The 27,789-nt window shown below is 41.0% G+C and overlaps 1 protein-coding gene across 1 annotated transcript in view; it reads right to left on the bottom strand.

The window, feature by feature from the left end:
• The window catches only part of DNAH5 (dynein axonemal heavy chain 5), a 925,453-nt gene that overhangs the window by 861,520 nt on the left and 36,144 nt on the right, over positions 1–27,789 (bottom strand). Inside the window, 4 exon segments of the mRNA XM_030220396.1 lie at positions 13,766–13,873; positions 19,055–19,168; positions 20,176–20,352; positions 27,405–27,542. Of these exon segments, the coding sequence (XP_030076256.1) occupies positions 13,766–13,873; positions 19,055–19,168; positions 20,176–20,352; positions 27,405–27,542 (537 nt within the window).

Consider the following 27,789-nt stretch of genomic DNA (forward strand, 5'->3'; position numbering starts at 1 on the left):
GGGCACCCCTGGTGCGTTCCACAAAAAACAGGAAATGGTGAGGTGTGCATGCCATTAACCAACCTCCCCAACTCCCACCCACCCCTCAACATGATAGAGGTATATAAACTATTGAGTGGAGTGGAACAGGTGGATATGAAGCGTCTGTTCACGCTTTCCAAAAATACTGGGACCAGGGGGCATGCGATGAAACTACAGTGTAGTAAATTTAAAACAATTCGGAGAAAATGTTTCTTCACTCAACGCGTAATTAAACTGTGGAATTCGTTGCCGGAGAACGTGGTGAAGGCGGTTAGCTTAGCAGAGTTTAAAAAGGGGCTAGACAGTTTCCTAAAGGACAAGTCCATAAACCACTACTAAATGGACTTCGGAAAAATCCACAATTCCAGGAATAACATGTATAGAATGTTTGTACGTTTGGGAAGCTCACCAGGTGCCCTTGGCCTGGATTGGCCGCTGTCATGGACAGGATGCTGGGCTCGATGGACCTTTGGTCTTTTCCCAGTGTGGCATTACTTATGTACTTATGTACTTATCAACTCTTCATTTATAGTCAATTATTCTAATTAGGACAACAAGAAGTCAGAGTTTTAATTACATTTAATTAGTTTCTGAGAAATAAATACTAAATAAATTACAAATTACACCATATAATGTTAAGGCTCTTTACATTCATCTGATATCCCTAGTACCTTAAGAAGTTTTAATTAAACAACTCTATAATACTAAGATGCAGACAGTAGTCCAGCAGTGATAGGGGTGCTATCCAGTATTTTTCATTGAGTGTCACATGTATGATTATCTCCCTGTTGGTAAGAGGTTATATGTGTGTACTCGACGCAAAGAGCTCCTAGCTCTCAGAGAATGAGTCCGTTCTCTTGAGGCTAGAGTAGCAGACTTGGAGGAGCTAAGGGAGACATAGAGGTACATAGAGGAGGCCTACAGGAGTGCTGCCTTGGAGGAGGGAGATCTTCTAAAAGGACAGCATCACCCTGGTGCAGCTGGAAGTAATCCTGTAGCCAGGACCATCACATCAGGGAATGAAATATCCTCTTGCACTGAGGATGTGTCTCCAGGAGCTAGTACCCAGGAAGGAAGGGTTAGGACAGATTTTGTAGTTAGTGATTCAATTATTAGGCATATAGAAAGCTGGGTGGCTGGTGGACATGAGGATCGCCTGGTCACTTGCCCGCCTGGTGTGAAGATGGCGGACCTCACGCATCACCTAGATTGGATTTTATATAGTGATCGGGAGGAGCTGGATGTCTTGGTACATGTGGGTACCAATGATACAGGAAAATGTGGGAGAGAGGTTCTGGAAGCCAAATTTAGGCTCTTATGTAGAAAGCTCAAATCCAGAACCTCTAGGGTAGCATTTTCCAAAGTGCTACTCCTTCCACGTACATGGCCCAAGAGACAGCCAGAGCTTCGAAGTCTCAATGTGTGGATGAGGCAATGGTGCAGGGAGGAGGGTTTTAGATTTGTAAGGCCCTGGGCAACATTCTAGGGAAGGGGGAGCCTATTCCGGATGGATGGGCTCTACCTTAACCAGGGTAGGACCAGGCTGCTGGCATCAGCATTTGAAAAGGAGATAGAGTAGCTTTTAAACTAGAACCTGGGGGAAGGCCAACAGTCATTCAAAAACACATGATTCAGAACAAAGTATCTTTCAAAGATATGACCAAAACAGGGAAGATAGGGTATCCCGATAGCGAGGTTGAAAAAGAGACCATAGTAGATCAGGTGTCCTTCAATAAAAATTAGACAAAAGATTACAAATTAACACTATCAACTACTGAGCAAGATGTAAATAGGAACAACAAACAGTTCAAAATGTCTATATGCAAATGCCAGAAGCCTAAGAAATAAGATGGGAGAGTTAGAATATATTGCACTAAAAGAAAAAATTAGATATAATAGGAATCTCTGAGTCCTGGTGGAAGGAGGATAACCAGTGGGACACTGTCATACTGGGGTACAAATTATATCGTAGTGATAGGGTGAATCGAATTGGTGGAGGGGTAGCACTGTATGTTAAGGATGGCTTTGAATTGAATAGACTGAAAATTCTGCAGGAAGCAAATCACATCTTGGAATCCCTATGGATTGAAGTTCCATGTATAAAGGGGAAAAGGATAGTGATAGGAGTGTACTACCGTCTCTATCTGGCCAGGATAAACAGATGGATGTAGAAATGTTAACAGAAATTAGGAAGGCTAGCAAACTGGGCAACACAATAATAATGATGATTTCAATTACCCTGATATTGACTGGGTAAATGTAACATCAGGGCATGCTAGGGAGGAAAAATTCCTTGACAAAATCAAGGACTGCTTTATGAAGCAGCTGGTACAGGAGCCAACAAGAGAAGGAAAAATTCTAGACGTAGTCCTTAGTGGAGCAAATGATCTGGTGTAGGAGGTAATGGTTCTGGGGCTGCTTGATAACACTGATCATAATACGATCAGATTTGATATCGGCTTTGGAGTAAGTACACACAAGAAATCCAATACATTAACATTTAACTTTCAAAAAGGAGACTATGATAAAATGAGAAGAATGGTGAAAAAAAACTTAGAGGAGCAGCTTCAAAGGTCAAAAATTTACATCAGGCATGGATATTGTTCAAAAATACCAGCCTGGAAGTCCAGGCCAAATATATTCCATGTATTAAAAAAGGAGGAAGGAAGATCAAACGAAAGCCAGCATGGTTAAAAATTAAGGTGAAGGAAGCTATTAGAGCTAAAAGAAAATCCTTCAGAAAATGGAAGACGGATCCAACTGAAAGTAATAAGAAACAGCATAAGGAATGGCAAGTCAAATGCAAAGCGATAAGGAAGACAAAGAGGGACTTTGAAAACAAGATTGCGTTGGAGGCAAAAATGCATAGTAAACATTTTTTAAAGTATATTAAAAGCAAAAGAATCAGTTGGACCGCTAGATGACCAAGAGATAAAATGGACACTCAGGGAAGACAAGGCCATAGCTGAGAGATTAAATGAATTCTTTGCTTCAGTCTTCACTAAGGAAGATTTGGGAGAGATACTGGTGCCAGAAATGGTATACAAAGCTGATAAGTCAGAGAAACTGAATGAAATCTCTATAAACCAGGAGGATGTAATGGCGGAATTTGGCAAATTGAACAGTTGAACCCACACACATTGTTCCAAACTTGTACTTCCACCCACCCATCCCTTCCTCACACCCTCCCTACCCCCCCTCCCCATACCCCTCCCTAAATAATTCCCAAATACAGTGCAATCTGCTTAAGTGCAATGGTCTGGGACCAAAGAAATGCATGTAGTTAACCAGAGCGTGACTGTTGTGACCCAAAGAAGCTTGACATCTGATAAACATATGTACAGTACTGTTTATTGTGATAAAGAAGACGTCCCCAGCCTACAAAATAGTGATAAATATGAATTTTATAAGCAGGAAAAAGAGGTAAATACTTAAACATTCAAGACCTAGTTTCTGAGGAGGTGCCCGCCTATTCAATGATGGCCCTTAAAGTTCCTGAGCCACTGTAGGGGAGTCAAAGCTGCACCATTTCCCTTGGTAAAACACTTCAAGTACAGAAGGGTACAAGAACAAAAATCACACTTGTTTTTCTTGCAGTGCAGACTGGGGAGAACCTGTGCCTGTGGTCTTGCAATGCCACCAAGTAGTCCTGGAAAATGTGCACCAGGGTTCCTTCATAATTCAATGTGTCTCTCTTTTGGTGAAATCCTCTCAATATTTCCACCTTATGGACATAGTTATGCACCTTCATTAGCACCTCCCTGGGGCGACTGCCTCCATCTTGGACTTAGTACATAAGTACATAAGTAGTGCCATACTGGGAAAGACCAAAGGTCCATCTAGCCCAGCATCCTGTCACCGACAGTGGCCAATCCAGGTCAAGGGCACCTGGCACGCTCCCCAAACGTAAAAACATTCCAGACAAGTTATACCTAAAAATGCGGAATTTTTCCAAGTCCATTTAATAGCGGTCTATGGACTTGTCCTTTAGGAATCTATCTAACCCCTTTTTAAACTCCGTCAAGCTAACCGCCCGTACCACGTTCTCCGGCAACGAATTCCAGAGTCTAATTACACGTTGGGTGAAGAAACATTTTCTCCGATTCGTTTTAAATTTACCACACTGTAGCTTCAACTCATGCCCTCTAGTCCTAGTATTTTTGGATAGCGTGAACAGTCGCTTCACATCCACCCGATCCATTCCACTCATTATTTTATACACTTCTATCATATCTCCCCTCAGCCGTCTCTTCTCCAAGCTAAAAAGCCCTAGCCTTCTCAGCCTCTCTTCATAGGAAAGTCGTCCCATCCCCACTATCATTTTCGTCGCCCTTCGCTGTACCTTTTCCAATTCTACTATATCTTTTTTGAGATACGGAGACCAGTACTGAACACAATACTCCAGGTGCGGTCGCACCATGGAGCGATACAACGGCATTATAACATCCGCACACCTGGACTCCATACCCTTCCTAATAACACCCAACATTCTATTCGCTTTCCTAGCCGCAGCAGCACACTGAGCCGAAGGTTTCAGCGTATCATCGACGACGACACCCAGATCCCTTTCTTGATCCGTAACTCCTAACGCGGAACCTTGCAAGACGTAGCTATAATTCGGGTTCCTCTTACCCACATGCATCACTTTGCACTTGTCAACATTGAACTTCATCTGCCACTTGCACGCCCAATCTCCCAGTCTCGCAAGGTCCTCCTGTAATCGTTCACATTCCTCCTGCGACTTGACGACCCTGAATAATTTTGTGTCATCGGCGAATTTAATTACCTCACTAGTTATTCCCATCTCTAGGTCATTTATAAATACATTAAAAAGCAACGGACCCAGCACAGACCCCTGCGGGACCCCACTAACTACCCTCCTCCACTGAGAATACTGGCCACGCAATCCTACTCTCTGCTTCCTATCTTTCAACCAGTTCTTAATCCATAATAATACCCTACCTCCGATTCCATGACTCTGCAATTTCTTCAGGAGTCTTTCGTGCGGCACTTTGTCAAACGCCTTCTGAAAATCCAGATATACAATATCAACCGGCTCCCCATTGTCCACATGTTTGCTTACCCCCTCAAAAAAATGCATTAGATTGGTGAGGCAAGACTTCCCTTCACTAAATCCGTGCTGACTTTGTCTCATCAGTCCATGTTTTTGTATATGCTCTGCAATTTTATTCTTAATAATAGCCTCCACCATCTTGCCCGACACCGACGTCAGACTCACCGGTCTATAATTTCCCGGATCTCCTCTGGAACCCTTCTTAAAAATCGGAGTAACATTGGCTACCCTCCAGTCTTCCGGTACTACACTCGATTTTAGGGACAGATTGCATATTTCTAACAGTAGCTCCGCAAGTTCATTTTTTAGTTCTATTAATACTCTGGGATGATTACCATCAGGTCCCGGTGATTTACTACTCTTCAGCTTGCTGAACTGACCCATTACATCCTCCAAGGTTACAGAGAATTCGTTTAGTTTCTCCGACTCCCCCGCTTCAAATATTCTTTCCGGCACCGGTGTCCCCCCCAAATCCTCCTCGGTGAAGACCGAAGCAAAGAATTCATTTAATTTCTCCGCTACGGCTTTGTCCTCCCTGATCGCCCCTTTAACACCATTTTCGTCCAGCGGCCCAACCGACTCTTTGGCCGGTTTCCTGCTTTTAATGTATCTAAAAAAAATTTTACTATGTATTTTTGCTTCCAACGCTAATTTCTTCTCAAAGTCCTTTTTTGCCCTCCTTATCTCCGCTTTGCATTTGGCTTGGCATTCCTTATGATCTATCCTGTTACTTTCAGTTGGTTCTCTTCTCCACTTTCTGAAGGATTGTTTTTTGGCTCTAATGACTTCCTTTATCTTACTGTTTAGCCACGCCAGCTGACGTTTAGTCTTTTTTCCCTTTTTTCTAATACGTGGAATATATTTGTCCTGAACCTCCAGGATGGTGTTTTTAAACAGCATCCACGCCTGACGCAAGTTTTTTACTCTGCGAGCTGCTCCTTTCAGTCTTTTTTTCACCATTTTTCTCATTTTGTCGTAATCACCTTTTCTATAGTTAAACGCTAGCGTACTTGATTTCCTAGTTTCACTTCCTTCAATGCCAATATCAAAACCGATCATATTATGATCACTGTTATCAAGCGGCCCTCGTACCGTTACCCCCTGCACTAGATCATGAGCACCACTAAGGACTAAGTCTAGTATTTTTCCTTCTCTTGTCGGCTCCTGAACTAGCTGTTCCATGAAGCTGTCCTTGATTTCATCAAGAAATCTTATGTCCCTTGCGTGTACAGATGTTACATTAACCCAGTCTATATGCGGGTAATTGAAATCCCCCATTATTATTGTGTTGCCCAGTTTGTTTGCGTCCCTGATTTCCTTTAACATTTCCGCATCCGTCTGTTCGTCCTGGCCAGGCGGACGGTAGTACACTCCTATCACTATCCTTTTCCCCTTTGCACATGGAATTTCAATCCACAGTGATTCCAAGGAGTGTTTTGTTTCCTGCAGAATTTTCAATCTATTTGATTCAAGGCTCTCGTTAATATACAATGCTACCCCTCCACCAATCCGATTCACCCTATCACTACGATATAATTTGTACCCCGGTATGACAGTGTCCCACTGGTTATCCTCCTTCCACCAGGTCTCAGAGATGCCTATTATATCTAATTTTTCATTTAGTGCAATATATTCTAACTCCCCCATCTTATTTCTTAGGCTCCTGGCATTCGCATATAGACATTTCAAACTATGTTTGTTGTTCCTAAGTACATCATGCTTAGTACTTGACAGTATTAATTGGCAATCTTTTGTCTGATTTTTATTGTTATTTAAGGATACCCGATCTACTACAATCTCTTTTGCAACCTCACTATCAGGATACTCTATCTTCCCTGTTATGGTGATATCTTTGAAAGATACCTTATCCCGAACCATGCTCTTTTGAGCGACTGTCGGCCTTCCCCCCATTTCTAGTTTAAAAGCTGCTCTATCTCCTTCTTAAACGCCTATGCCAGCAGCCTGGTCCCACTCTGGTTAAGATGGAGCCCATCCTTTCGGAATAGGCTCCCCCTTCCCCAGAATGTTGCCCAGTTCCTAACAAATCTAAAGCCCTCCTCCCTGCACCATCGTCTCATCCACGCATTGAGACTCTGGAGCTCTGCCTGTCTCTTGGGCCCTGCGCGTGGCACAGGTAGCATTTCAGAAAATGCTACCCTGGAGGATCTGGATTTCAGCTTTCTACCTAAGAGCCTAAATTTTGCTTCCAGAACCTCTCTCCCACATTTTCCTATGTCATTAGTACCCACATGTACCAAGACAGCCGTCTCCTCCCCAGCACTATATAAAATCCTATCTAGGTGACGCGTGAGGTCCGCCACCTTCGCACCAGGCAGGCAAGTCACCAGGCGATCCTCACGTCCACCAGCCACCCAGCTATCTATATGCCTAATGATCGAATCACCAAGTACAACAGCTGTCCTAACCTTTCCCTCCCGGGCAATATTTGGAGATATATCCTCGGTGCGAAAGGATAGTACATCCCCTGGTGGGCAGGTCCTGGCTACAGGAGTACTTCCTACTTCACCAGGGTGATGCTGTCCTTCTAGGAGACCTCCCTCCTCCAAGGTAGCACAGGGGCTACCTGACTGGAGGTGGGACTTCTCTACAACATCCCTGTAGGTCTCCTCTATGTACCTCTCTGTCTCCCTCAGCTCCATCAAGTCTGCTACTCTAGCCTCAAGAGAACGGACACGTTCTCTGAGAGCTAGGAGCTCTTTGCATCGGGCACATACATATGACACCTCACCAACTGGGAGATAATCATACATGTGACACTCAATGCAAAAGACTGGATAGCACCCCTCTCGCTGCTGGACTGCTGACTCCATCTTAGTGTTTTTTGAGTTTTTCCGTAATTTAAAACTTGCTAAAGTATTAAGGATATCAGCCTATCACTAACTTACAGTTCCTCCTTTAAACCCCAATCTTCAAGTTCCGAAAGCACAAGCAAAATTTGTTCACTTACCAGAAAAATATCCTCTTCTCCCAGAACTTATTAGAAGGAAAGCTGGGCACCTCTCAACCAAGAAAAGGCTTACCAGGGGTTAGGCCGAAGCCAGCATTCCTCCCCCTGAGGGTCACCTGATCTTGGCTAAGAAGTACCTGGTAGCTCTGGGTAGGTGGAGCGAAAGCCCTGGGTAACTGTGGCGAAGGCCCTGGGAAGGTCGGGGTGGATTTGGGAGTCACCCCGGATGCAGCTGTGAGGATATGCAGAACGCTGCAAGTCCTCCACAGCACCTGGTAGGAGCACTGTGCACCTTGAGCAGAGGCCCCGAGTGGATCGGAACGGACCTGGGAGTCACTCCGGTGAAGGCTCCGAGGATATGCAGATGAGCTGCAAGTCCTCCACGGCACCTGAAAAGGCAACCGGTGGGAGAGCTGGGCACCTCTCAACCAAGAAAAGGCTTACCAGGGGTTAGGCCGAAGCCAGCATTCCTCCCCCTGAGGGTCACCTGATCTTGGCTAAGAAGTACCTGGTACCTCATACAATGGGCGCACTCAAGACACAAGTGGCCTACGCTATCAGAAAGGGCAAACTTTGCCTTCAACCAGCATTCCAGAAATGTGACCAATGTGCTCTCAGGCAAGGACTCAGGAAGGGCCACTATTCACAAGTTATCCCTTCAGGAGCAGTTTTCAAGCTCATCAAGCTGCGCAGTAAGCAGTGTTACTTGTTTTTCCAGCCCTTTCAGCTGATTGGCCGAGGTTGTCGCAGTATCTTCCGTTCCTGACACTCATTCCTCCAGTGCAGTCATGCGACAGGTTTGTGTTGGCGATTAGTGACTTCAAATTCACCAACTGGCTAGACAGTTGTCCTAATCTGGGCTCTAGGGCCTGCCTCACTGCATCCGTGAGTTGTAATTGAGAGCACATGATGTTCCACAGCCGCCATATTATCCTCTCCTCCTAAGAGCCTGTCACTCTCCATTCTCACTCCCTTGCCTGACATCGGTCTTGATTCTGTCAAGAGAAATGTGTCCGTATGCAGTTCACAAGACTATAGAATGGCATTTTGCCCAAATCTGAAGTCCAATCTAGCAAGTAGAAGTGCGGATGAGGGGGGGGGGGGGGGGTGCGGGAGTCCTGGAGAGGAGCAAGCACACATCCGCTCCACTCAACACATCACGTGATCTCACACAGTCTGATTTTTAAAACTTCATTCTACTGTATATATAAGAAGTTATACAGGTAGATTGGCTGAATTGGCATAAGTGGAATTTCAGTTGCCTGACAGTACATGCATACTTTCAAGACACAAACTTGTAGCTGCATTAAAGATCAGAATTATGGAGGCATGGTTAGAAACTATGCACCATGTTTCAAAATTGCCAAATTATATTCAGATAAGTGATCTGTCTACTATTACACTGCAGAAGTTTGAAAGAAGTTTTAATATTAAATATATTGAAAAAGAAATATAAAAAAAATGTTTCTATTGCAAAGTCTGAAATGGATCTATGAGGGAGCTATGGTGGTTATGGCTGTGCTGAAGTTTAGCCAGACTCACCTTCTGATGATCAGAATTATATAATCAAATCTGGTAGAGAGTTGTATATGGGGTATTGTTAATTCATTCCACAAATGCTTCTAGAGATATAGCTTCAAAATGAAGTATATTTTCTGTGGCACTTCCTCATCATTGTCAGGAGGCATCACTGAAAATATACTGACATTGACTTTCATGTTTAGTGGAGGCCCAACTTTTCTGCACAATCCATTGAAAGCAGTCTCACTCCTCAGACATTACTCTGACTAGATAAAGGAAACTCCAAATTTCTGATAAGAATAAAACTCACTTTTTTATATGCTCATTATTCTGTTTTACTTTTGAGAGAAAGGGTTCAATTCTTCCTACCAGCTAGGCAAAATATCACAACAGAGATGTGGGTCCTTTACTTTGGCCAGGATGGATACCATTTCCAATTCACCAGCTGTCCCCTTTATCATGAGCCCAACCTCCTTTCAGCATCCCAGTCTTTTAGAGAAGGAAGTTCACTTTCTAGTACAGGCCAAGATTATAGAACATGTTCTCCCACAGGAGAAGAATCAAGGTTTCTACTTAAGATGCTTTCTCATTCCAAAAGAAGGAAGGAAGCTTACGTCCTATTCTGTAAGAGGCCTCAACCATTTCCTCCTCAAGGAAATGTTCTTAATGATAACTATCCTCTCCATTCTTCCTTTGCTCAACAAGGAAGATTTGATATATGCTCTGGATCTCAAGGATACATACATGAATATTCCAATACATCCTTCTTACAGAAAGTACTTCATGTTTATCCTTCAATCCGAGCTTTTCTAGTACAAAGTTCTCCCTTTCAGCCTCTCAGCAACCTAGGATGTTTCAAAGTGTCTCGTGGTTGCAGTTCCACACCTTCACAAATAAGGGCATCTTATATTTCTCTACCTGTATAACTATTTTCTGTTGGCTTTCAGAGTTACAGGCCTTACTAAAGGAAACAATTGCCTTTCTTCAATATATGAGATTTCCTATCAACTTTCAAGTTTGCCCTGCATCCATCCATCTCAAATCCTTCAAAGGAGTTGTCTTGGCCACTATCCTATCCAAAACCTTTCTTCCAGAATACAGGATACAGATACTAATGGATCACTTTCATGCCATATAATCAGTACCCAGGGTCAAAGCCACAGCATAGTTGCCAATGCTGGGGTTCAGTGCCATGGCTCTTCATACCATCCCTTTAGCCTGCTTCAAAATGCAATTTCTTTAGTTGGAACTCAGGTTCAAATGGTATCAACATTCAACTTCTCTCCTACAGGTTTTACCCACACTCTTGGCTCTGCCTCATGCTACAGTGGTGGTTCACAAACCCAGTCTACCAACGGGTGTTTCTTTTCCACTGTGGAAGCATTGGTTAATGCTAGCTACAGATATTTCCACAACCAATATTCACAGGGAATGTGGTCAAAATTTGACACAACTCTTCATATCAACTACAGTTCTTCTGCACTTATTCAGATGGACAATCAAGTAGCAATTGTTATGTGAACAAACCTGAGGGCACAGGCTCTCAACACCTTTGCCAAGAAGCAGATAGAATCTGGGACTTTGCTATAGCCAACCACATCCAGATACAGGCTACTTACTGTACATACCTGTTCCACAAAATCAGTTAGAAGGCAAACTCAGCATGGTACTTCATCCTCACAAATAGTCCCTATATGCAACTAATCTGAGTTCCCTCTTTCAGGCTGGGGAACACCACAGATTGACTTTTTTGCCAGTGAAGACAATGCAAAGCTTCCTCACTACTGTTCCTTTTTTCTTTCCCACCTACTGTATGTCTCATACCATATGCACTGGCCATTTCATAAAATTCATCTTTTCACTATGCTAACCATTTAATTCCTCTAGAAAGCAGGCAGCAATATATCTTCAAGAAAATTCACCAGATATATCCTGAGGGATAGTAGATGGCATAGTTAGGTAGATTGGATAGACCACATGGTCTTTATCTGCCTTCATTTTTTTCTATGTGTTCTGCTATGGATTTACAGCCTGTTTCACTAACACAGACTACTCAGTAATTACTGTGGATTCTTTTGAATTCGTATTAGGTAAATTAGACCTTTATTAGAGGTTCTAAAATCTAAGATACACAATGATTTATATATATACAATGATTAGCTATATAATTGAAAAGAAACAATACCTATAAACAATCATTACATCACTGGTCCCTAGTCTCTACATCCAAGCAATGCTAGGAGTTTCTAGACCAGGAAAAGAAGCAATAATACACTATAATATAGATACGTCCATCACTGATCATTACATCATCCAGGCTCTTATCATCAGCTGGGGGGCCCTGTTCACAGCGAAAGGCAGGAGTTTCTTTGACCAGGAAATATGGTTCTCTGCGCAGCTCGTACGTTACTCACAGACGAGCTCCCAATTTCACTGATAGAAACTCCCTTTTTTATTAGGCTTAGAACTCATATTCAGAGCTAAGGAAAATTATACAATGCTTGAGAATTTCCCTCTTTAGGTAAACAAGCCATACTGTGGGAATGTGGTCACATGTTTCTCAGTCCAGGTGGCCAGTCTGAACTCGAAACATGCTCCACCTCTCCCTTCAAATACCAAATTAAGTAGAGCTCTGTCTTATCTTCTACATTCCAACTTATTTTCACACAATCAAAGTTAAATAATCATTTTTACACAGAATTATTTCTAATCAAAAATATGCACCCAAGTACACCAGTCGGTCAAGGCAGAGTTGAAAAACAATCTTTAAAATTCACTTCCATTACACTATCCTGCTTATAATCGAACGAGAAAAACGCCCAAGTTCCGACCTAAATCGGGAGATGGACGTTTATCTCACAAAAACGAATAAAGCGGTATAATCGAAAGCCGATTTTTGGACGTTTTCAACTGCACTCCGTCGCGGATGCAGACAAAGTTGATGGGGGCGTGTCAGAGGTGTGGCGAAGGCGGAACTGGGGCGTGGTTATCTGCCGAACAAAGATGGGCGCATTTCACCGATAATGGGAAAAAAGTATGCGTTTTTAGCTAGAATTTAGGACACTTTTCCTGGACCCTGTTTTTTCACATATAAGGCCCCAAAAAGTGCCCTAAATGACTAGATGACCACTGGAGGGAATCGGGGATGACCTCCCCTGACTCCCCCAGTGGTCACTAACCCCCTCCCACCACAAAAAAATGATGTTTCACAACTTTTTATTTTCACCCTCAAATGTCATACCCAGCTCCCTGGCAGCAGTATGCAGGTCACTGGAGGAGTTGTTAGGGGGTGCAGTGGACTTCAGGCAGGTGGACCCAGGCCCATCCCCCCTACCTGTTACAATTGTGCTGCTTAATGCTTATTAGTCGTCCAACCCCCCCAAACCCACTGTACCCACATGTAGGTGCCCCCCTTCACCCCTTAGGGCTATAGTAATGGTGTAGACTTGTGGGCAGTGGGTTTTGAGGGGGATTTGGGGGGCTCAACACACAAGGGAAGGGTGCTATGCACCTGGGAGCTCTTTTACCTGTTTTTTTGGTTTTGTAAAAGTGCCCCCTAGGGTGCCCGGTTGATGTCCTGGCATGTGAGGGGGACCAGTGCACTACGAATCCTGGCCCCTCCCACGAATAAATATCTTGGATTTATTCGTTTTTGAGCTGGGCGCTTTCATTTTCCATTATCGCTGAAAAACAAAAACGCCCAGCTCACACATTATTGAATAAAACATGGGCGTCTATTTTTTCCCAAAATACGGTTCGGTCCATCCCTTCACAGACCCGTTCTCGGAGATAAACGCCCATGGAGATAGGCGTTTTCGTTCAATTATGCCCCTCCATGTCTTGACACAATGGCATCCTGTGATAAAACTGTAAAATCTATCCTCTTCATTCAAAATGCCTCCCCCCCTTGGGGGGGGAGGCAAAACAAACACAAACATAACAAACACAAACATGCACATACACACACGCACATTGGTTGGAAAGAAATCTGTAAGCCACACTCTGCATGCTTTCCCCACTTGCTTTTAACCAAAGAGTTCATGAACATCATTTTCTAGCAACTGTTATTCTGCATTATTTCTCTTATTTACTTCCAAAAACATCAACAATTATTTGGTTAAGCTAGTCCAAAGATCAGACAAAATGAAAAAAAATATTGTTAAAATTTGGCATGCACCAACCTTCACAAACAGCGAAGATATCTTTTCAGAGGTGTTATAATAACGAGAAATGTTGTGAATCATTCCAATGGCATTCATGAGTCTTGGGATAGAATCCATCATGGACACCTGAACAGACATGGACACCACAATCATTTAATAAAATGCATTCCACAGGAAACATGCTTTGATTATTGACTAATTAACAGGGGATACCAGGAAAATTATTGTTCTATCATTTTCAATATTTTTAAAGTATGCAACCTAAAAATTGGAGTTTGTATCAGTACACTGCTCCCTCTGTAAAACATAACAAATAGTACAAAGCAAAGATCTGTTAATTTAGCTACCTAGAATCTCACATTTAAGATTTTTGATGTTTTTGGCTATGTGACATTACTTTACTTTTTTGTGGTTGGAGTAACTGGATATCAGAGACCAGGGAAGCAAAGGTTTAGATCCTACTTCTCACACTAATGTTCCTTGGGAACTTGGGCAAGTCACTTTGTCCTTTATTGTCTCAAGTACAAACCTAGGAGCCTGGTTACTAAAGACTTGCTCCCATTTTGTTTTTATGGGTCAATGCTTAGTAAATAAAGCCATTCGATTCTAGACCATCTGGGAACAGGAAAATACCTTCTGTATTTAAATGTACTTTAATTCACTTCGAACTACAAAGAAAAGGTTTGCGCTAAATCCAAAGCAAATAAGATATCTAGAATAAGTTACGGAAAGGAATGATACTATCTATGTTTTTATTGGATCATCACCATATTATCAAGACTGTGGAGTGTGGACTAACTTTATAAAGAGGGTAATTTGAGGACACCAAGGCTGTGAAGGCAGACAGGCACATATATTGCATCTATTTTATAAAGACAACCTATACACCTATGTGGTTTTATAAAATAACCTAACCAAAAACAACCACACAAAGTTACACCAATTCTAGGATATGTGTAACTTTGTGTGCATATGTGTTGGTAAGAATTGGCCCATATGCACATATGTTATAAGATACATGCAAGTTTGCAGATCCCATCCAAACTCCGTCTAGTGTCTGCCCTTGGGAAATCCTATGTGTATACCCCAGATTCTATATATGGTGCCCAAAATTGGACACCGATCCAAGATGTGCACCCAACTACACTGGCAAATAAGCCAATTAGAGAGAGATTCTGTATTTGGCACCTGAAAAATCCATGCGGCTTCAGGAACGCCCACATCCTACCCATGGCCACACCTCCTTTTCAACTATGTGACTTAGAATTTAGGCACACCATGTTATAGAATACACTTAGCGAGTTGTGCACGTAAATCTCAATTAATTCCAATTAGTGCTGATAATTGCTTGTTAACATCCAATTAGCAGCACTGATTAACTAGGTAACCAATTAAGTGACATACATTGTTATAGAACACCCTTCAGTTTCTGTGTGGATTTTCAGGCACCTTATATAGCATCCCGGGTTTAGTGCCTATAAGTGGGCGCTAACTGGCACCAATTTGGATCTGTATGTACATCTTGTTACTTGCTGTTCTATAAAATTTTTATTTTTTTATTTTATAGCATTTATACCCCGCTCTTTCCCACTCGATAGCAGGTTCAGTGCGGCTTACAAAGTATGGTACAAAGTATTACAGAGATAATACAAAGTATGGTACAAAGTTTCACAGAATTAACATGGTTATATAGAGTAGGACGATAGTAAGAGATGTGGGGAAAGGATTGGAGTGTGGGTAGTACTAGTGATGTGGATTAGGTTCGAGAATTACATTGGGGCGTTTGGGTAGCCTTGTTTGAAGAGGTAAGTCTTCAGCAGCTTTCGGAAGGGAAGGTGTTCTTTGGTTTTTCTAATGTGTCGAGGTATGGCGTTCCACAGTTGGCTGCCTATGACAGGGAAGTTGGATGCGTAGTAGGTTTTGTATTTAAGGCCTTTACAGTTGGGAAGATGAAGGTTGAGATATGTTCGAGAAGATTTAGATCCATTCCTGGCTGGAAGATCGATCAAGTTGGACATATAGCTTGGAGATTCACCATTGAGGATCTTGTGGATCATTGTGTGGGCTTTGAAGCTTATTCATTCCTTAATAGGGAGCCAATGGAGTTTTTCATGAAGTGGTGTTGCGCTTTCAAATCGTGATTTGCCGAAAATGAGTCTGGCTGCTGTGTTTTGGGCGGTTTGGAGTTTTTTCATGATTTGGGCTTTGCAACCAATGAAGATGCTGTTACAGTAGTCAGCATGGGTAAGTACTGTGGATTGTACTAGGTTGCGGAAAGTCTTCTGTGGGAGGAATGGTTTTACTCTTTTCAGCACCCATATCATGTTGAACATCTTCTTTGTCGTGGTTATTGCATGAGTCTCTAGTGTTAGGTGTTTATCTAGTGTTACTCCTACGATTTTTAGATTGTCAGATATTGGGATTGTAACGTCGGGGGTGATCAGGGTAGTTGGGAGCAGAGTAGAGTATTTTGATGAAAGGATTAGGCATTGAGTTTTTTCTTTGTTCAGTTTCATCTTGAAAGCGTTGGCCCAGGATGTTAGGGTGTTCATGGCTGTGATTATTTTCTCTGAGATTTCAGTAAGGTTGGATTGGAAAGGGATGAATATTGTGAAGTCATCAGCGTAGATGAAGGGATTAAGGCCGGATTTGGCTATGGATTTGGCCAAAGGAATCATCATAAGGTTGAAGAGGATAGGGGATAAGGGTGAGCCTTGGGGGACTCCGCATTTTGATGGCCACGTAGGCGATATTGGTGAGGTTGATTTGACCTGGTAGGTTCTGGTGGTGATAAAACTTCTTATCCACTTGATGATGTTTCCGCCAATTCCTAGTTTGTCCAGTAACTTTGTGAGAATATCATGGTCTACCATGTCAAATGCGCTGGATAGGTCGAACTGCAGAAGAAGTATTTTGTTGCCAATTGAGATTTCTTGTTTGAACTTGGATACCAGGGTAAGTAATACTGTTTCTGTGCTGTGTGCAGGTCGAAAACCCGATTGTGATTCATGTAGTATGGAGAACTTTTGTAAGAATTCGTTGCAATCCAAAAGGGGTGTGGCCATGGGAGGTGAAGGTCAGGGGCATTCCTACAATTTGTGCAGTTATAGAATACCAGGGATGCGCACTCAAATTGGGCACTAGGAATTACACGGTTTCAACTGGTGTAAGTCCCTGGTGCCCAAATTTAGGTGCCAAAATGAGAATTCAATGCTATGCTATAATGGACGCTCATCTTTGGGTGCCCATTATAGAACAGCATTGAGTGCCAACTTTTGAGCGTCATTTACTGAATCTAGTCCATAGTGTATAAAATTAAGTACTATATTTTCCTTGTGCCTGCTTTTATGGTTTATTGTTTATTAGTATTTAATATACCACTTTTCAGTGCAAATAGCAAAGCAGTTTATAATAAATCAAAAAAAGATAGAAAAGAGCTTCATAATATTGATAGGATAGTACACAACTATTTCAACAAACAGTAAGACACCAAAAAGAATACAGCAAGAAGACAAATCAAAATTGAATACAGGGTAAAAACAAACACAAAAGATAAAGAAAGCAATATGCAAGTATCATCATTGATGATATGTTGAAACCTTCTGCTCAGTGTGCTGAGGCAGCTAAGAAAGCACATACAATGTTAGGTATTATTAGGAAAGGAATGGAAAACAAAAATGAGGATGTTATAATACCTTTGTATCGCTCCATGGTGCAACCGCACCTCGAATATTGTATTCAATTCTGGTCGCCGTATCTCAAAAAAGGTATAGTGGAATTAGAAAAGGTGCAGAGAAGGGTGACGAAAATGATAAAGGGGATAGGATGACTTCCCTATGAGGAAAGACTAAAGTGGCTAGGGCTCTTCAGCTTGGAGAAAAGATGGCTGATGGGTGATATGATAGAGCTCTTTAAAATAATGAGTGGAGTGGAACGAGTAGACGTGAATTGCTTGTTTACTCTTTCCAAAAATACTAGGACTAGGGGGTATTCAATGAAGCTACAAAGTAGTAAATTTAAAACAAATCAGAGAAAATGTTTCTTCACTCAATGTGTAACTAAACTCTGGAATTCGTTGCCAAAGAATGTGGTAAAGGCGGTTAGCTTAACGGGGTTTTAAAAAGGTTTAGATGGCTTCCTAAAGGAAAAGTCCATTGACCATTATTAAAATGGACTTGGGAAAACTCCACTGCTTATTTCTGGGATAAGCAGCATAAAATGCTTTGTACTTTTTGGGATCTTGCCAGGTATTTATGACCTAGATTGGCCACTGCTAGAAACAGGATGCTGGCCTTGATGGATCTTTGGTCTGTCCTAGTATGGCAATACTTATGTACTTACGTACTTATGCCAGGGCAATTTTATAAGACACTACAAGAGTGTGAAAAAACTGTTCCACATGCTCAACTCCTATAAAATTACCTCCATACTGTAAATATTAAAATATTTAGAGACAGTGCAACAAATCCTATCCCATTACACAAAAACATCGATCTCTACACTCTTTTGATGCTCATTGTCTTCTCCTTCCTTCTCCCAAAATGGCTCACTAAAAATCAGCCCGGAAATCAGCCTTTTTCTTTCTCACCCCAAAGTGCTGGAACGCCCTTCCGCCATATATTCATTCTGAATTATAATTCCCTAGATTTAAAAAACAAACCAACCAAGACTTATTTTTTGACTTCGCTTTTGGTGCAAGCCACACTTAATCAATGCGGGAGGCCTGTTTGTCCAAGGGACTGGAGAGAACTGTATTACCCTCTCTCTGCATTTTATGAAAGAAAGTGTTCTGTCCTATTTATTTTATAGTGTTCTTTTCTTTTTCCTTGTTTTAAATATGTAAACTGCTTTGACATGGTACACAGAAATGGCAGTACTGCATGAATTACTAATAAACATAAACATGTTTCTGGGAGCTTGCCATAGTACAGTACTAAGATATTTAAAACATTAGCCTTCCACGGATGATAGTTATATTTTACCTGAATTATGGTAGCTTAATTAAAATTAAGTCATATATGAGCTGTATTACAGGAGCCTATGGAAGCACATGATACAGAAAACAAGATGACTGTCCTTCAGTGAAGGAATTTCCTGTGAGGTAAGAGAAGTGTCTTTTGTTGGACCAACATGGGAAAATTCACTTTTATTCAAGACACTCCAGCTAATGAAACTCTGTGCTAAATAAGCTTCCAAAATCATCATTAAAGGAAAGGTGGTATATCAATTAAAGTAAACCATAAATATTTCTATTCTCTGCATTGTAACAGCTACCCTTCAGTTTTATCAGAGAACATGTCTACTCACAGGGTCACTGTTGTATAGTGGATCACAATATTTCTCAAGGGTATACAAGTATTTTACATTGTCTTTGGCTTCATTTGCAGCATCAGTGATTCGAGTGTCCAACTGTCGCCAAGTCTTGGGTTTTGAAAACAAAGAAAATAGATAAGCAATTTTAATACCATACCATTATAGATGCTTATACAAAAATCAACAACTCATTCTTGATTCTATTTTTCTTTGCCTTAAAATAAGTTCTGCTATTTTAAATTGCTTTGGAATAAATAGCAAGCATCTTACATCTTACATTTCTAACGTTCAAAGGTTTCACACCCATTATAATACAAATAATTCAATTTGAATTAATTTGACATCTGTAAATTTTCCATGCACAAAAACATTTGCCAACAAGTGGCAAAATTCATTTTGGAAACCAAATAATTTCCACCTCCACAGTTCTCATCAAGGTCACCACTACCGCATCCCAGTTTTGTTGGAATCATAATGATAAAGATGTTAAGGTGAAGCTGTCTCAAATGTTAAAAATGAATATATTCTAGCACTCAGCTTCCCAAACTGTGGGTCACGGCCCCAAATGAGGTCACAAAACCCGAATTTGGGGTCATGCCCTTGGTGGGCTCACTATAGGTGTCTCATTATTCTGCACCTCCAGGGGATACACAGATTTATTTGGAAACAATCTTGGGTCATGGCCACAAAAAGATTAATAATCACTGTTCTAAAGAATTAAATAAAATCAGCAAGTAAGGGCTTGGTAGGGGGCAGATAACTTGCCTTTCAAGAGATCAAAATCAAATCCTGAATCTACTAACTGCTCAAGGTAACAAATGCTTCTGAAACAATGTCTTTAGCCTAAGAGAAAAGGAGAGTTCAGTGGTCAGCTAAAGAGGAACCTTGAAAGTATATCTTCAGGGAGCTACACTTTGCTGACATCCATAGGGTAGAGCTGAGCTCTTTAGCCTCTACAGAAACATAATTCACAAAAATATGGGAAAACATGGGATGGAGTATACAGAACAAATCCTAGTAGAATGTCTTGTGGAAATGACAAAGGTTGGAGATCTTGAACTGGAGGGGAAATAAGGGGAGAGAAATAGGACAAAAATGTAGAAACTGGCAAGAACCTTCAAAAATCTGGATTTAGCAGTTGTCAGCACTCCCAGAACAGCTTTCACATCTGAGCTCTTCAGCTGCTCCAGCAAATAGTTGAATTTGGACAGTCGTTTCTTCCAGTGATCCAGTTCAGCTCGTGGTCCAAGGTCATCAGCTTCCTTCCGTAGCTGGTTACTTTCAGCAAGAACCTAAATTTGGTGAACAAAATGGACTAGTCAGTCACTTGGAGAGAACCCAAGGATGTGAGAAGTTGTGACTTCAAGCAACAGAATTCGACACCCATTTAGTGATAGCAGACTCACTATGTCAGCCATTCAAGAGGGAATCCCCCTAAGACCTATATACTACAGTAGTACCAAGTAGCATATTTTACTATTTGGCTGAATATGAATAATAATGAAAAATATTATTCGGCTGAATACAAACACCGAATATGAATATGTACTATGTAAGCCACATTGAACCTGCAAATAGGTGGGAAAATGTGGGACACAAATGTAACAAATAAAATAAATAAATAAATAAATATTGGCTATTGAGCTTTAACATAAATAATAAAAGAAGCAACATGAAATCAGAGATCAAGTGTTTATTTCGGTAAGATTAAGCACAGTAGGGTCCTGGATTATTAACTCACTATCTGGCCAAATACGAATAATGTATTCAGGGCACTATCCGGGGCCGAATCTAGAATTCAGAATTCACTGGATTTGAGGTAGGCATATCAGAAGGACTTACTTATAGGCAATTTAAGCCATAAATCGGTTTATGTACTCAAATTGTACTATTAAGATAGCACTATACAAATCATGATAATAGCAATAATAATAGTAATGTTATTTATGCATTTCACTATCAGTGTTGGAAATCGCCCACCATTTACTAGATTTAGATATACAGTAGCTTAAGTCAATAACAAGACATTCTGCAGCTGTGATTCAACTCTGCTGCAATTTCAGTACCCGCATAGACAAAGCTAAAGGCCTCCCAGGCTATGCTCATACTATAACCAAGCAAAGCAAGGAATTCTGTTTGGTTTTCACAAGAATTGGTGCTTAAGTGTAAATTTCATTAGCCACCAGCACATGCTCTCTTTTTACCTTCCCAAATTAGTATTATTCTCTTATTCATTTTTTTAACTACCTTGGTGTTTGTTTATTTATTTGCCAGACTTATAGCCTGCGCATTCAGGAAACCATCAAGACAGGATACAAAAAATATAAAATTAAAAGAACAAATAATCACCAACCTTTAGCTTCAACAAATGCGTATATAGCCATTTGAACACAAAACATGAGGGAGGGGGTTTGCATAGAACAACAATAAATAACTATAGACAAATTCCATGGTGCAAAAAACAGTCAAGCAAGTTATATAAATGCTAGAAATACCACGTAATCTACACAACATGGCATGACTGAACATTGCTATATTTGTGAACCTAAATGCTCAACAAAACAACAGCATGAGGGAATACTATTTGGAATTAAGTATGGTTTTAACACAGGACTACAAACTAGCAAAAGTTGGATAAATAGCAAACTTAATTGTACCACTACCCCGACAGACAGATGGAGTTTTGCATACTATATCGCTGAAATTTGAACATAAGATGTTCTCAAAAGTTTTTTTGAATCTTATTTTAGATTGAGGATTTTATGAAAAAGAACATAAAGATTTATGCTGAAACAATTTTATTAAAGAATAAACCAGTGGTTGACAACAACAAAACAAAACTTATGTATGAACCCACAAACAGTATTGCGGTCTTCCCCCTCCTACCTCCCCCCTGTACCCCATTCCCCACAGTCAAGAAAACAGGCAACTAATAAAAATTAACACATCTATATCCCAATCTGAACCTTACCATTCAATCCAAATGGGGTATGTAAACACCAGATCAGTAGTAAATAAAACAGAGATTATAACAGACTGGATCACTACAGACAATCTTGACCTCCTATTCATCACTGAAACCTGGATCCACGATTTCAAAGACCCCATAGTCTTGGATTTATGCCCACCAGGATACAAAATCACCCACTGGACAAGAAACGGAAAAAGAGGAGGAGGAATAGCCATAATTTACAAATCCGAGTTCACCATCACAGTCACAGCTGAATCCATTCTACAACTTGAAATCACCTCGGTAAGAATCAACCACCCAAATTTACAGGAACACCTTAACGCAGTCATACTCTACAGACTGCCAGGCAACTGGCAAGATTCCCAAACTCACTTTATGGACTTTATCTTGAACACTTGTGTCTCTACCTTAAACCTCATCATAATAGGAGATATCAACCTGCACCTTGAAGATCTTACCTCAACAAGCACCCAAGAATGCAAAGAGTTCCTACAACTATGGGATCTTCACGGACCAAATACACAACCAACTCACATTAAAGGACACACACTAGACATTATTACACACAAATTCAACCCAGACTCAAACCTTATACTAACAGACACAAAATGGACACCTGCACCATGGTCAGACCACTACAAAGCATACATCTCCCTCCAATGGCGAACGAAAGACACAATTAACAAACAAGAACAAAAAACCTACACCACGAGAGGAAAAATAGACCCGGTAATATTCTGGCAACAGATTTACCACAACGGATGGACAATAAAGGCAGATACAAACCAATTCCTCCTAGAATGGGACGATAGATGCAGATCAATATTAGACATTGCTCCAACTAAAACCAGAACATCACACAGAAAGAACTCAATACCATGGTTCAATGAAGAACTGAAAAAACTTAAAACACAAGTTAGAAGGTTAGAATGTGCATGGAATAAAAAGAAGGATGACCCCACACTTAACTCCTGGAAACAACTTCAAAGAAAATATAAATATACCATAAGACAAACTAAAAGATTATATTACAAAACTGAAATTGGATCAAACTACAAGGACACACATAAACTCTTCCAACTTGTGAATAAACTACTAGATATCACACCAATCACAACCAACAGCAAAGATACACCAGGAGCAGACAACCTCGCGAGATACTTCAATGAGAAAATCGTACAATTGCGACTTAAAATACCTGTTAGTACCATCGATTACGCTGTACTCCTTGACTGTCTAGATCCAGAACCAGGTGTATACCCTGCAGACAGAACCTGGACCAACTTCGAGATATTGTCGGAGGATCTCATCTCCCAAACACTCAAAAGATTCGCCAAATCTCACTGCAAACTAGACATATGCCCAAACAACCTTATGACAACTGCCCCTCAACAATTTATAACAGACCTAACGAATCACGTGAACTATATGTTACAAAATGGACTCTTCCCGAAGGAGAAAGGAAACATTCTACTCACCCCCATACCCAAAGATGCAAAGAAAAGTACTAGTGAACTAACCAACTACAGGCCAGTAGCATCCATTCCCTTAATAACCAAACTAACGGAAGGGATGGTGACCAAACAACTCACAAACTATTCAAACAAATTCTCAATACTACACAACTCCCAGACAGGATTCCGGTCTAACCACAGTACGGAAACAGTACTAGTTACTCTCATGAATAACTTCAAACAAATGATTGCAACTGGCAAGAACATACTACTTCTACAATTTGATATGTCTAGCGCCTTCGACATGGTTGATCATGGAATATTACTACATATCCTCGAGTACTTCGGAATGGGAGGCAATGTTCTCAATTGGTTCAAGGGGTTCCTAACCACAAGACCATACCAAGTGACATCTAATTCGACTACATCAGCCACATGGATACCTAAATGTGGAGTTCCACAGGGATTCCCCCCTCTCACCGACCTTATTCAACTTAATGATGATACCCTTAGCCAAACTACTATCAAATCAAAACCTCAACCCATACATATATGCAGACGACGTAACGATGTATATCCCATTTAAACAAGATTTAAAGGAAATCTCCAATGACATTAACCAAAGCATACATATCATGCATACATGGGCGGATGCATTTCAGTTGAAACTCAATGCAGAAAAAACCCAATGCCTAATACTCACCTCGCAAGATAACACGAGCAAATTCACCACCATTAACACACCAAAACTGAGTCTTCCAATTTCGGACTCCCTACAAATTCTTGGAGTTACCATTGATTGGCACCTAACACTTGAGAACCACGTGAAAAACACAACCAAGAAGATGTTCCACTCAATGTGGAAATTAAAAAGAGTAAGACCTTTCTTCCCAAGGACCGTCTTTCGCAACCTGTTACAATCAATGGTACTCAGTCATCTAGACTACTGCAATGCACTCTACGCTGGCTGCAAAGAGCAAATAATCAAGAAACTTCAGACAGCTCAGAACACTGCAGCTAGACTCATATTCAGTAAGACAAAATATGAAAGTGCCAAACCCCTACGAGAAAACCTACACTGGCTCCCACTCAAAGAACGCATCACGTTCAAAATATGTAACCTGGTTCACAAAGTCATTCACGGAGAGGGCCCCGGCCTACATGTCAGACCTGACAGACTTGCCACCCAGGAATGCTAAAAAATCATCCCGCACATTCCTTAATCTTCACTTCCCCAACTGCAAAGGTCTAAAATACAAACTAATGCATGTGTCAACTTTTTCCTACTTGAGCACACAATTCTGGAACGCGCTGCCACGCAACTTAAAAACGATCTATGAAATAACTAACTTCCGCAAACTACTGAAGACACATCTTTTTAACAAGTCATACCACAAAGATCAACAAATGTGAACCCCACACATATATCCAGAATTGTCTTACAATATCTACACTATTACACTATTATCATGTTTTTATCACTATCAAGATCTTTCTGTAATACTAAATGTCTATTTTCTTATGTATTTCCACCACTCATGATGTATTGTAAGCCACATTGAGCCTGCAAAGAGGTGGGAAAATGTGTGAAACAAATGCAATAAATAAATAAATAATGGAACAAAATGAAAATGTCTAGGGCCAAAATTAAGACATTTTTAGTTAGACCTGTTTCAATCACAACTAAGTGACCAAAAGGTACCCTAAATGACCAAATGACCACTGAAGGGATTAAGGTATAAACCTTCTTACTCTTCCAGTGGTCACTAACCCCCTCTCACCACCCCCCACCCCCCAAAGCTGTGAAACAAACAGTACATACCAACCTCTATAAAAGCTTCAGATGTTATGGCCAGGTCTATTACAGTAGTAAGCAGGTTCTGGAGTAGCCTAGTAGTTGGTGCAGTGGCCTGTAGAGAAGGGGACCCAGGCCCATAACCCACTCTAATTGTTACACTTCTAGTGGAAAGTGTGAACCCTCCAAAACCCACCAAAATCCTACAGTACCTACATAGAGTTGACACCTGCAACCATAAGGGCTATTGTAGTGATGTACAGTTAGGTACAGTAGGTTTTTGGTGTGGTTTGGAGGGCTCACTATGCAATACAAGGGAGCAACAGTGAGATGTGTACCTGGGAACATTTAGGTGAAGTCCACTGCAGTGCACCCAAGGGTGCCCCACTGCTCTGCTGGGATGTCTGTGTGGCCAGTCTACTAAGAATGCTGGCTCCTCCTACAAGTCAATGGCTTGATTTTGTGCATTTTTCACTTGGACCTTTTTTTTTTTTTTTTTTAAATGGTCCAAAAATATAGATGCACTCAGCAGAAAAACATCTAGCAGATGGCCATTTTCGAAACAAAAATTTGGATGTTTTCCTGGTTCAAAATGGCTAAGTTCACTACTGGATTTTTGGATGTTTTCTGGAGTGGCCTAGTGGTTAGGGTGGTGGACTTTGGTCCTGGGGAACTGAGTTCAATTCCCGGCACAAGCAGCTCCTTGTGACTCTGGGCAAGTCACATAACCCTCCATTGCCCGCCGCATAAAGCCTGCCATGAGTGGGAAAGTGCGGGGTACAAATGTAACAAACAAAAAAAAAATGTCCAAATTTGGATTTAGATGTCATATCAAAAATGCCCCTCCACAGGTGTCAGCATATTTTGCAAAGATTTGAGGACAATGATGACTCTTGGTGATTTAAACACTGGTGACTTTTTAAGCCTACAGGTGTACAGATCTGTTGAGTCTTCATATTGTATCAGTTATGATCTTTCAAAAGAAAACAAATTTATGACTTAAAACATATTATAAATATAAATCCATTTTTTGCATGACTTACTGTAACACAGGGCTCCCAGACCTCTCCTGGGGACTCCATAGCCAGTCAGGTTTTCAGGATATTTATAATGAATATGCATGAAACAAATATGAACACACCAGAACCCCAATGTAAGAAAATTTAGCTCATGCATATGAAGGATAGGAGAGGCTTGGGAAGCCCTGGTTTAATAAATGTATTCAACATGGCTTACACCTTGATAATGTATATATGTGGCCAGGTCAAATCTTTGTCACAGAAACTCTTGAACAGAGAGAGAGGCAAACAATCTCATGTTTTATGCAAGAAGCCAGCCTGCTCTCTGTTGTGCATTTGCATTAAAACAGGCACTTCATTCTGTTCCCAGCAGTCTGAATCCCTGCTAATTTCTCTTATTTGCAGAAGCACAAGCAGCAGTGCCTGATTGTCAAAGAGCTGTCCAGCCAAAAAGTCAACATCACCAAAATGATCCCAGCTTATGGCATCATGTGCTTGCTTCCTATTTGCTCTGCCTCAGATAAGCTAATGCTTCACACTAGCTGTCCAGTGGCAGAAACAAAAGCAATGTATTCTGATAGGGCATTCTGCTATTTTGTTGTGCAATAACTGTAAGCATAATTTTCAAAAAAGCAGTCAATGAACCAGGAAGACGTGAGCTGGAAGTCTCGGAAGGGTTCATGGTCACAAAAGGGAACACTGTCTAGACATGTTAAGGTAAATATGCAGTGGTGAGGCTCAACTACATAACTTTAAAATGGATAACAAATCCAAACTATGTGCATTTTAAGCAACAGTAAATGTGTGATAACCACTGCTGAAAATCCATGCCTAGCTTTAGATTTCTTATCCATTTCAAGTTAATCCTAGTATTCATGCATAGATATAAGATACCTGTTCATTAAGAGAATTTCACCACTAAATGGATAAATTATCACCACCCACAGTCCGTTGCTCACACACCCCTTTTTAAAACATTTGAACAGCCAGTTATATGTTCATTCAGTGCCAACTTTTTTAAAAAGTTGTTACATAGCCACTGATGACCACCCCATAGCCACTAATATGAATACATCTGTACATCATGCACCTGAAAACAAACTACCTGTTCAATTTGCTTGATCCACACTTTCATGCATGTCTCTATTCTCTCCAGGGCCTCTGTACTATTAGCTACCAACTGGTAATCTTGTGGTCCCTTCAACGTTTTCAGGTCATATGTTTCACATTTATTCAGGTTCACCTATAATGAAAAAAAAGAATCAACTATGTAATTTAATAAAGGGACATTATTGTCAAGCAGCCAAAGAGATCTTCAGAATCAATTGTTAAAATTGCACTACAACTATTTTATCAGAAGCTATACTGGCCTGAGAAAGCTCCCTCTCAGGAGGTTCTAGCCCAGGCTGTCTCAAGCAGAGGCTGATCAACTCTCTAAACCAGTCACACTAGAGGAAACCTTATGCACCACAAAGGATCTGCCCATGGCA

The sequence above is a fragment of the Microcaecilia unicolor genome, chromosome 1, assembly GCF_901765095.1.
Source record: "Microcaecilia unicolor chromosome 1, aMicUni1.1, whole genome shotgun sequence".
Lineage (NCBI taxonomy): Eukaryota > Metazoa > Chordata > Amphibia > Gymnophiona > Siphonopidae > Microcaecilia > Microcaecilia unicolor.